The sequence below is a fragment of the Malurus melanocephalus genome, unplaced genomic scaffold (assembly GCF_030028575.1).
Source record: "Malurus melanocephalus ecotype Western Australia unplaced genomic scaffold, MMel_1.1 scaffold_583, whole genome shotgun sequence".
Classification (NCBI taxonomy): Eukaryota; Metazoa; Chordata; class Aves; order Passeriformes; family Maluridae; genus Malurus; species Malurus melanocephalus.
Genome location: NW_026623815.1, coordinates 139,237 through 150,694, shown reverse-complemented (window position 1 = coordinate 150,694; position 11,458 = coordinate 139,237). Strand labels below are relative to the sequence as shown.

At 45.3% G+C, this 11,458-nt stretch overlaps 1 protein-coding gene across 7 annotated transcripts in view; it reads left to right on the top strand.

Annotated features, from left to right (window-relative positions):
- The window catches only part of PWWP2A (PWWP domain containing 2A), a 30,967-nt gene that overhangs the window by 13,266 nt on the left and 6,243 nt on the right, over positions 1-11,458 (top strand). Inside the window, exon 3 of one of the 7 annotated variants that reach the window (XR_008966419.1) lies at positions 7,561-9,546. The exons of 2 other annotated variants lie outside the window; for them this stretch is intronic. Coding sequence is in view for 2 of the 5 variants with exons in the window: in XM_057382747.1 (XP_057238730.1) it covers positions 17-69 (53 nt within the window). In the remaining 3 variants the exon portion in view is untranslated. Of the gene's footprint in view, positions 1-16; positions 124-7,560; positions 10,801-11,458 lie in introns of those variants that run through there. 4 more of the 7 variants (XM_057382745.1, XM_057382750.1, XM_057382747.1 and 1 more) reach the window with 4 other exon arrangements.

Here is an 11,458-nt window from a genome sequence, read left to right as displayed (position 1 = left end):
AATATTTCCGTTTAAGGTATCTGTTTGCAGGTCAGAAAAATGAGAATATGTAATTGTGTAATGCTATGAAATGTAAAAAAACAAACTGTAAATAAAATTGACTAAATCTGAATTATTTGTGTGTGTTTCTCAAAAAGCTTTGAAACAAATCCAGGATGTCAGAGTATTTTATCTGTATGCCGGATTTAGAGGACACCCTTAAAAAGTAAATTGTCCTTTTTCATGCATTTTTAAAGATGAAGTGCTTGATGTAAATAYTACTGGTATACTTCAGTCCTAATTTGGAGATTATTAATTATCTGTCCCTTTTGTTTCAGAACCAGCTCTGTAGAGGGCTTTCTGGAAAGTTGATTAAATTTCTCCCTTAATTTGCTTTTGAGCCATATATTTGAGTAGAGACTGTGGATAATGTCACTCGTACAGTGGGGAATGTTTTCAGTTGCCATCTCTCAGAGCCACTCAGAGCCCCTCTCCACTGCCACTGCAGCCTTGCTTGCATGGTTTTTGCTCAGTATTGGGGCATTTGCATGCAATGGATGTGACTTTTTATTTTTCTGGGAGTTTTGGTCCTTACCTGACCATGTGAATTCCTGTGTCCTCCAACCCAGTCCTGCTTCAGCCTTGCAATGCCTTGTGAGGAGTCTCCTGGTGCTCATCCCAAAGCAGTTTTCATCCTGGCTTTTCCAGAATTGCCCACGAAGGCAATCGTGACAGATGTAAAAATTTAAGCTAAGACCAAAATTAAACAGACATGAAAACGGGGGCAAGGATTTAATCATCAATCCCTGAAAATATTTTAAGATTTAATTTCATGTGTTCATGATACTGTCTGGTCTTGCCAAAGCCTTCAGTTCCTTTTTACCTTTTTTGTTTATTCTGTCATGCCCACAGAACTGTTGGAARTCTGAACTGTCAAACACATGGCTGTTCAAATTTTCCTCAAGCTGACAGTCATTAATTRCTAATTAAGCTTCCAAATATACCATTCTAACAGTTCCCAAAAAGCCCCACTGGTCAATGCTTTTTGAACATGATAAACACACAATAAATTGCATAAAAAAAGGAAAAAATTGGAAAAAAAATCTGTTTCACTACTCTGTATTCTCTCCTGCAAACAGAAACAGTTTCTCTGAGTAAATAAGCTGTATTTTGTTGTTGAAGCAAACTGCTTTTTGGAGTCAGGAAACCAAGTGAGGTGGGTCAGATGTCTACACCACTTCCTTGAGGTTTAGAAGCTCAAGTGAACTGGTTTTAAGTTGTTCTAAGCCAAATAGTGACAAAATCAATATTGACAATGTTATTTTTTTCTTCAGAAGACCTGGAAGCTTTGTTCTCTTAATTTATGTAAAATTAGAATAGCACTGCAGCYTACATAGAGTTTGCTCAGGTGTTCACTGGGGGAGCAGCAGGGATAGGAGGGCTTTCTTTAGGTGATTTTGTGTTCGGAACTGGTTATGAAAGGCATTAAAAGTCAGTTTTGATTTGTAGCTGATGAGTTTTAAGTCTTCAGTTTGATAGTGAATGTGCTGTATTGCTGCAGACTGAACAGGGCTCAAAGCAAATTGGTTTTGTTAAATTATCTTTTTACAGCACCATGTTACAGTAAGTTGGAAGTCTCAGGGCCTGCTTCAGGCAGGTGCAGTGGGAGAGGGGCTTTGGAGCTGGACAGGCGTGGGGCTGCTTTAGCTGAACTGGAAAAATCCCAGTTTGAGGTGCCTGGTTCGCAGCAGGGCCTGGGCTTATCCATGATTTATCCATGGCTCCCTCCAGGAGCAGCCCTGGCTGGGATGGAGCCTCTGGGATCGGKGCAAACGGCTTCAACTGGGCCAGGAGAGACTCAGGTGGGACATGAGCAGGAATTTCTCCCTGGGAAGGGATGTCAGGCATTGGAGCTGCCCAGGGAGGTTTGGAGTGCCCATCCCTGGAGGTGCYCAGGGAATTCCTGGACCTGGCACTCGGTGCTGTGGGCTGTGACAAGGTGGGGATTGGGCACAGGATGGACTTGGTGATCGTGGAGGGCATTTCCAGCCTAAACCCCTCTGTGACTCTGCCTTGGGAAGGTGAACAGCAGTAGAGAGTGACTTGTTTTTCCATCGGTTTAATGGTAGAAATTGCAAATGATGCCTTTTTGACTCAGTGAAATTCCTCGGTGTAGTTGGATATTTATGGCCTGTCAGTGTTGGGGAGGATGAGTTCCTGGTGCAGGTGCTCTGTTCCTCTGCAGACCTTCAGCTCAGTTAAAATGTCTTGGGAGCGAGGACAGTTATTCCAAATGGATTTCTTTTCACAGAGGTGTTTGAAGGTGTGAGGCTTCAGGAGCAAAGCTGGAAGCAATGGGAAATGTGTCTCTGGGGTCATGCAGGAAATTGAACCAATGTTTGTTACTTTTCTACCTAGAGTTGGAACTTTGTGTCAATAATTTAGTGGATAATMATTTCTGTTAATTTGTTTTTTTCTTTCAGACTCTGCTGTGTTTAGTTTGGATCCCCTGGGGTGGGGTTTGTGGGGTGGTGTAGATTTAATTTTTTTAACATAGTTTCTAACTGTGATTAGGATTAAGAGTAGCACAAGTGAGGAAGGGTAAGAGTTGCTTTTTGTGTTGCTGGCCTTAAGTCTGGTTCTATTTAACTCTCCTAAGTCCTGATRATTGATTTCCTTTCATGTCTGCTAAAAATGTCAGAGTAGAATAGGAACGTGAATTTTGGAAAAGAAATGTCAGTAACTCTCTCTAAGCATCATCAGCTGTCCTTATGCCTGTTCTGTGAGTCCAGGGAAGAAACAGAGCAGCTTTCTTGGCTGAGGAAGTGTGGAAAGGAACAGACTGACAATCAGGGAAAGGCTGTTTGAGTCCATCTTGTCCTCTGTAATTGTGTTCCAATAAAAGCCTGCAGGAATAGCAAGTTCAGGCTGTGCTGGGGGGGGTCCCTGCACTGATCTGTAGGTAAAGACTAAGCTGAGAGGGAAGTGCAGTGAGCTCGAGCCTGAAGGGATGGGTGGCAGTGTCTGGTGGCAGAATCTGGTGAGTAAAAGGGTCAGGGCTGTTTAAAAAGGGGATTTTTCCATAACAAAGCTTGCTACCATAGAGTGATCAGGGATCACCCACGTTTAACACTGAATACTTGTGTAGCTGCCATCTGACTGAAGATCCRTTAGATCAGTGGGGATGGGAATATCCAGCTCCAAATTATCCTTCATCCCTGATGGAAAGAACCCCTGTTGTGATCCCTGTCCTTACAGTGACAATGGCAGTTCCCAGCTGACATTTAACCCCCACAGCTGCTGCTCTCTGGGACACCTTTGGATTGGAGTTTAAATTGTTCCTTCTCATGGGGGCACCCTGCAGTGTGTTCATAGTGGGGCTGTTCAGATAAATAACATCCCCTCGTAAGGTGGCTTTTCCCTTCTCTTCCCTTCTCATCCTCCTGGCGTTTTCAGGCACCTCTGAACTCATCTGTTTGTGACTTCAGTGGTAAGAACTGTTTGTGGTCATTTGGATGGGTTCTGCCAAACAGCAGCGATTCCTCCCCAAATCAGCAATATCTCTTTATTGGGGTTTAATTGTTGGATCCTAATAGCAGGTTATAATTCCTTGATTTACTCATACATTTAAATCTCCTGTATTACCTGGGATGTGGATATRATCCAAACTGTAATTTAAACTTGTTTGTGATTTTTTGCCCTTAAATTTACCAGTGCCATAAGTGCGCTTGAAGGCAAAGCAGCAGTTTCCAGGCAGGGCTGTGCTGACAGGGAGTTGGTGATTTGTTTGCTCTGCTGCTTTTTCCCTGCATGGCTTTGTTGTGCTCCCAGATGGGGCAGCCTGGGATAACTCCCTGGAGTGCTGGGCACCAACCACTGAAGGGAGCTGGCATCCACAGCTCCGTGTTCTCCCCRAGATAAAACAAYTGGTGTTCCTGGCAGRAGGTGGGAAGAGCAGGAGCTGGAAAGGGGGTGTTGGTAACAAACCAGGGCTTTCAGATTTTAGAAAACCTGGGACACCTTGCACATCAAGGAGGGAGACACATGGGAGCCAGAGGATGTGTGGGATAACCTGGAAATGGTGACTCTCTGTGCCTGTGACCACAGATGTGAAATCTTTGATCTCTTCCTGCCTGCCCATGGCCCAAGGGAGAACTTAGCAGCAGCCTGCAGGGAGGAGCTGCCTCAKGGARCAAATCAGGATCCCCTGGAGYGAGTTTGAATCCRGGCTTTGCCCRTTCAGTGTGGGAAGAAATGGATCTCTGGATTTATTTGGGCTGTGTTTGACAAGTTATTTCCCAAATCAGGAGCAGGCACATTTTGAGCAGCTGTAATTCAGTTTCTGTGCCAGTGATTCCATTCCCAGTGCAGAGGAGGAAGAGAGGACTGTGGGAACTGAGGATATTCCAGGTGTGTAAATCCCTGTGGGATGGGGGCAGAGGCACAGGGGAAACACRGTTCTGTTGAGCTGCAGCTGGGACAGGAAATAATACTGCAAATGAGACAGGGAGTTGGGAATAAACACTGGAATATTGATTGCATTTGTGATAGGAAGCCCTGGGTGCCGTTTGTGTAATGCAGGGTTTGAAAAACAACGGCTCAGCCTGAGCTCTGCCAGGAATGGGCTCAGTGCAGCCGGGAATGGGAGAGAACAGATGATGGATCTGTGCTGTCAGTTTGCCATTAGCAAGTCTGATTTTGGAAAAGCAGAATCCCTGTAGAAATGTGTCTGTAATGGAGGATTCTGCTCTCTGTGTGCTGGTCACACCCTGCAGGAATCACTTTTGGTGTGACACAGTTTTGGTCTGAGGACACCTGCACTGCCCCTCCTGCCGGGGCCTCTGTGCAGCTCCTGCTTAGCTGATGCCATTTATGGAGCAGCAACTTTCAGTCAGGTTGTTCTTCAGAAAAAAACAGATCTAGGTCAGTTTTCATGTTTGTTTACAGATGTTTTGGATGTCAAATATATTATAAGAAATATTCTCCTACATGCCAGGCGTGTGCTGGGAACCTGTGCTTTGGGAAGCAAGTGTTTATTCCAGCACTGAGATTCTGTAATGACAGAATCACAGCAAATTCAGGTGGCAGAACTGTCCTTGCCTTCCTTTAACAGCTGCACAAAGGAGGACACGGAACTTGCTTTGTCAGTAAAATAAGGAGATACAATTCCAAGCAAATATTTGCTTAAATGATGATTTAGCATCACTTTTTATTTAGTAACACATAGGATTTTTGTTTGGCTTTAGGAAATGCAGGGGTTTAATTGCACCTCTGCAGTGCTTCAGGATTTTAAAACATGTGGTGCCAGTTTGGGTAGTTAGTAGCTCTGGTGAAAAGGAACTAAATCCACAAAAACTGGATTTTTCAAAGAATTTTGAAAATTAGCTAGAAGTTTAGTTAATGAAAAAGGAGAATCTTTCCTTGAGCTTTTTCAAGTGTTGAGGGATTTAGGGATAATCTCTTCTGATACATTTATATGAAAAAAACTGAGTTTGGCCATGTTTTAGGAATTCTTGATACTGTCATATATTTCAGGGAATTAGGCACATAAAGGGAAGAATGTGTTGCTGCTCTTTGTTTTCCTGAGGCCCTGCTGCTKGAGGTTGTCTGGGGCTGTAAAAGAAGGAAACACTTCTTGCTTTTAGTAGTTCATCATTTGGAAGGGCAGCCTGGYTTCCCTCTTCTCTGCTGGCTACAAATGGATTCTGTAGCAGGAAAATAGGAGTTTTGTGCCTTCTGTTCCATAGTTTCACACAGATAGAGCATTATCCCCCAGGAAGGTGCATAAATGTTACTGTAACTATTTCAATTTGGGCTCAYGGCCTTGAGGTTTAATCCCTGATGGGATGTGCTGCTATTTTTGCTTCCCTTGTCCTTCTGGGGTGCCTTTTCTCCCCCTCCATGGCTGCCTGGTGTCCTTCTGCTTTGCCTTTGGAGATAAAAGCCAGGACTTTCAAAGGCAGCGCTTCTCTTTGGGCAGCAGTGAATACAGGGACTGGGAAAATGTTCCCTTTGAAAGATCAGAATCCCCGTGGCAGTGCTGGCTCCAGGGCAAGGCTGGSAGCTGAGTTCAGTGGGACAGGCAGGGAAAGGCCTGAGTTGTGCCAGTGCTTGAGCTGACACACATTTTTACCTTGTCCTGGGGCTGTCCTTAGGATGGCCCTGTAGGGAAGGGTCTGGAGCACCAGGAAAAGCTGAAGGAGTTGGGAAAGGGCTCAGCCTGGAGAAAAGGAGGATCAGGGGGGATTTGGGGCTCTGCACAACTCCCTGACAGGAGGGGACAGCCGGGGGGATTTGGGATCTGATCCCAGGGAACAGGGACAGGAGGAGAGGGAACGGCCTCAGTCTGGGCTGGGCAGGGGCAGGGGGGACATCAGCAGGAATTTCCCCATGGAAAGGGTGCTCAGGATTGGCAGGGGCTGCCCAGGGAGGTTTGGAGTGCCCATCCCTGGAGATGTCCAAGAGAGGCCTCAACATGGCACTCAGTACTTTGTACTCAGGTGGGAATGGGGCACAGGATGGACTCAATGGCCTTGGAGGGCTTTTCCAATCTGGAATCATGTGATCCTGGCATTCTGAGTTGAATGAAGCTGTTTCAAAGCGGAGTCCAGCTTGCTGTGAGCTCACTGGAGACCCTGGGAGAGCCGTACCCTGAGCCAGGCTGAGCTGACACTGCCCCACAAACCAGGATCCCACATGGAGAGAATGACCCCATGGAATGACTGATAAACAGACAATGGGCTGTCCTCAGGGAGGTCGGGGAGTTCAGTGACACAGACACTGAGCTGGCACAGGCAGTCAGGTTTTCAGTCACTATATCTGCAGAGCACAGTCTTCATAGAGTCCCAGAATCCCAGACTGGTTTGGGTTGAAAGGGACCCTAAAGCTCATCTGTTCCACCCCTGCCATGGGCAGGGCACCTTCCACTGTCCCAGGGTGCTCYGAGCCCYGTCCASGCTGGCCTTGGGCACTGCCAGGGATCCAGGGGCAGCCACAGCTTCYCTGGGCWACCTKTSTCTACCCTCCCAGTAAGAAATGATGCCTGACTGGTGGTGATCCACGCAGGGCTCAGCCCAAGGGCTGTTSCTGGCTCCTTTATCATCATTTATTCCCATTCTCTGGAGCAAATGGGAAAACACAGCCATGGGAAAGAAGCACCATGAGCAGGTTTATAGGTCAGTGCTCCCTCAGGCACTTGGGTCTCATGTTTGGAAGGGCACTGCAGGGTCAGATTCAGCTTTGTGTTGCAAACTGCCATCGATGTATAGATTTTGTGAATTCATCTCCCTGCTTCCTGAGCTGTCTTTAAATGTCTTTACAATTGGAATTCTCTCTGGCTGCTGAAATGGGGTGAGATGTAACAGATTGGTTGGTGGCTCCTCCTCAAACCCCAGCCCCCGGAGGAGTTTGCTCACTTGTGTCTGTCTTGTGATAATGTCAATCTATTTTTTGTCTTCTGCACACAATGCACAAAGCAGGTGAGCCAGTGACTTTTCTGGCCACCTCAGCTTTTGCTTTACCTACTTTTGCAGTATGTACTGGAAGACATTTAACCATGTTCCCTTTCTCTCCCCTTTTCAGCTCAGAGACACTAATGACCCGCTGTTTTTATGGAACCTCACTACACTGCCACGAAGAGCACCAGCTCATCAGGACTGAGAGAAATCTGAGACTGACTTGTCCTATTTTTCCTCTGAAATCTTCACCAAGTAGTAAACATTTTTTTGAAGGGGAAAGGGGGTAAAAGATGTTAAAGCTCCCCCTCGCACCGTTAGGGCACCCCTACCTAATGTACATTTTCCTTAAAATTTAAAAAGATGTTAGGAAATATTTTATAAAACTTTTTTGCAATAAATGACGCATGAAATTATGAAAGACTCTATGACACTTACATGCAAGGAACCACTTGAATTATTAGGATGAAGACTCACTGCAGATAACTGGGGTTTTTGTAATGTGACAGTCACGTTTGTATGTTTTGAGAGGTGCCAGTGACGGAGCCAATTTGCCTGGGAAGTTGACTGTAACTTTTGAACTTTTCTTTTAATTCTTGACTTTAGCATTGCAATTTTCCATTCTCTGAGGCTTAGTTAGTATTTAGTGCAGGTGTTAGCAGAGCTGTGATCTGTGATCAAAGCATGTCCAAACCCAGTTGTATTGTGAAATATGAACAGTCCTGCTATTTGAGACCAACGTTTCCCATAGAGGTGATGGAAAGGACAGTGACCACAAACTCCATGGATCTCTGTTTTATGGGAAAGCTCCTTCTGTGTGAATATGGTTGCATTTTGTTTATGCTGTTGTAACACGTAGGGAATTGAGGGTTGTGGAATAACCTTGAGAGGGGCTACGAGGCAGAGAGCAGCAATTTGCTTATAATCCTATACCAGGATGGGAATCATGAATGGAGAGTGATTCAATGGGATGGCATTTCTATTTCAAATCATGGGTTATTTTTTTTTCCTTTTGACATAAATATTTTTCAGATAGGTAAATAGTAGAGAGCAAAGGTTTTATTAGAGTTTCTGATGGTTGTTGATCTGAGTTGCGTTGACTTCTCTGAAAAGCTGTAAATCAAAAAAAAAAGAAACCCAGTGGGTTTTATCCATTTTATTCCCCTCCCACAAAGGTCTTGGGTAAGACTGACTTCAGTGGGGCTTGGGAATGCTGGACACGCTGCTGAAATCTYGAGTTATTAAATATTAATTTATTTGTCACTAATTATTTCCATTGTGTGCACACTGTCTCGACAGAACCATTTCTTTAAAGTTCTTAGCAGAGGATTTATTGTAACCTGGGAAAATAAATATTTGTTTTGAAGAGACGAAAATGTGCACATAATCTACAAAAAGTCAAATTTTTGTTTCTATAGAGATGAAAAGACTTGTAGGAAACTTTTCCTCCTTGCTGATATCCTGATTCAATTGGAGAAAATAGAATGTCTTTGTCTGGATTGTTTAAAACCAGAGGGACTTTTCCAAGGGGCCTCTGGGTCAGCACAAAGACAATTCCTTCGTGTCTGGAGCCTGAATGAACCACATGGAATTTGAAGTTAGGACAACTCTATCATTGGCAACAGGTTTATACTTGTTAAACAATCGGAGAGGGGGAAGCGAGAGGCTGGGACAGGCCCCCAGATCCCAGCCAGGCCCATCAGGGATTCACACACCGAGTGTGTGGCAGCTCGTGCTTTGTGCTGGTTCAGTGTCTGCTTTTCAGAGCTAAATTGTTTATTTATAAATGCAGAAGTTGATGATTTGCTACCTGCTTTTTACAAACAGGCTGTACAGCTCTGTGCAGCGCATCCAAATTGTACCGTTTGCCATAAYGATCTCATCATCAGCTACTAACTTCTTTTTAAAATTTGGATGAATATTTGTTCTACAGTGCTTTTCCTTTTCACCAGTGGAAGAGGCCCAGCAGTCTGGTCCTGCTCAAGGCCTGAGGTGTGACTAGAACTGAAAGACTGAGACATGTGAATGAGGAAAGGGGTGGCTTGGTGCCAGCTCYGTGCCAGCCTTTCACCTCCGCTTGGATTGACAATGGATGGGGGCTTGGCCTAATCAGGTACATTATTCCCCACCCCCCCAAAAAACCAAACAGAAAAGCCACCAAACCACATGGCACAAACCAGTTTTCTGCTCAGGAAAAAGGCCCGGGACTGTGGTGGCAGGGTGTTGCACATGGCATCGAGGAGTGCCTGCTGTTGTTTTGGAAGCCGGTAGTGCCTGGCTGTGCCCCCGGATCTCCCAGGGCTCTCCTTCCCTCCCTTCCCCTCCCCTCCCTGAGCACAGCAGCTGAAGCAGGAGGGATTAACCCAAGGGATGCAGGTGTGCACTGGAGAATATGGGTATAGAGCAAATAGCATCCAAGGGAGCTCATGTCTGCCTTGCTTTTCCCAGCATTGCGTTGGAAACCACGTTTTCATTTGGAAATGAAATTGTCAGGGATATTCTAATGAGAGAGAGTGACAGTAATGTATTGCTTTTCACTTTTTTGCTTTAGTTGCTTAATATTTAAGCTTTGCTCCGTGCTACCTTCTTGTCTGTATATTCAATGGTCACTATGCCTCTTTCATTTTGTAGACTTGAATGAGGAAAATCTGATTCACCCTTTAAGGTTTGCTGAGAAGTAAAAATGATAAAGAATGTTGTGTAACATTTATTCAAATAAAGCCTTGATTTTTTTCAGTGCTCYTTTAAAGGGAAATAATGTTTTGATGTCTTAACTTTCTTGTTTTATTAGTCCTTGACCCCAGAGCCTTTGATTTATGTCAAAAGTGGTTTTTCTGGATTAAACAAAGATTAAACTGAGGTTGCTGGTCCACTGCTGGAATTCCATCCCGTGGACAAGTCTCTACCCAACCTCACCTTTCACCACAGTGGCTGAAAGATCTCGAGCCATGCTCAGCCAGCTGGATGCTTCTCACAAGCAGTAGGAAAAACTATAATTAGCAAGAAAAGATGGTGTGGTAGAGACAGATCCAGGGAARCTCTGGTGGCTCTGCCACAGACCCAGGAGGAAGGGATGCCATGGGAAGGGGCTCTGCCCTGGCGCGTGTGGTCCTTGGGCTGTTTTTTGGGATGTTCTCACAGTTTCAGACAAGTCTTGTCCTCGCAGGTAAGTGTATGGGGGTGTTTCTCCATGCAGGGAGGAATTGCCTTGCCCTGAGCTGTGTTKCTTTTCCTTGGAGCTGGAATCAGGAGATGCTGGAGAGGTAACTCCTGTTCCAGACCTCCATCCCACTGGGGTCAAAGCAGGGCCATGCCAGCAAGTATTTCTCCAGAATGTCTGGTGGTRTTGGGTYGGTGGTTGGACTTTRTGATCTGAAAGGMCTTTTYCAACCTCAGTGATTCCCCAGTTCTGTGGAATGGCAGACTCTGGAATTGCACTTTCCCACCAAATAGAAGGCAGCATTTACACACAATTTTCCCTCTTGCATTTTTGGTATGGTAAAGATTCCCTAAGTTCAGTTGAGCTCTTGGGCTAAACAAAAAAGAAGGTGTTTGGGTAAACTTCATTTCTAGGAAGTTCTTATTTCCAGGAAGCATTGGCTGTTTTATGGCACAGAGTGTTTTTATGGCACAGAGGATGGCAGCAGCTGGTGGGTCACCCAGATACCGACCCTGCTGGGGAGGGGGATTGTTGCAGTGACTTTTTGTTGATAACCTGGAGTTTTTTCCCCAAATTGAATTAACTCGTGGAGTGCTGTTGTTGGCTCAGCCCGGGCTKCTTTGGGAGTGCTGTGACAAACACCCACATGTGGCTGTGCCTCCAGCAGATGGTTTCCTTTTCCTTCACAGGGTTGTTTCTCATTCTGTCGGGATTACAGCAACTCCCATCCCCTTTCTCTCATTATTCCTTCCGCCTTGCAGCAGTTCCTCTTCAATCGGTGATCCTCATTAGGCTGGGAGAYCCTGCTGCAGGGTAATTGCTCGCTAATGGCTTTTCCTTTGTCACCCGGCTGGCGCTGTGGGGA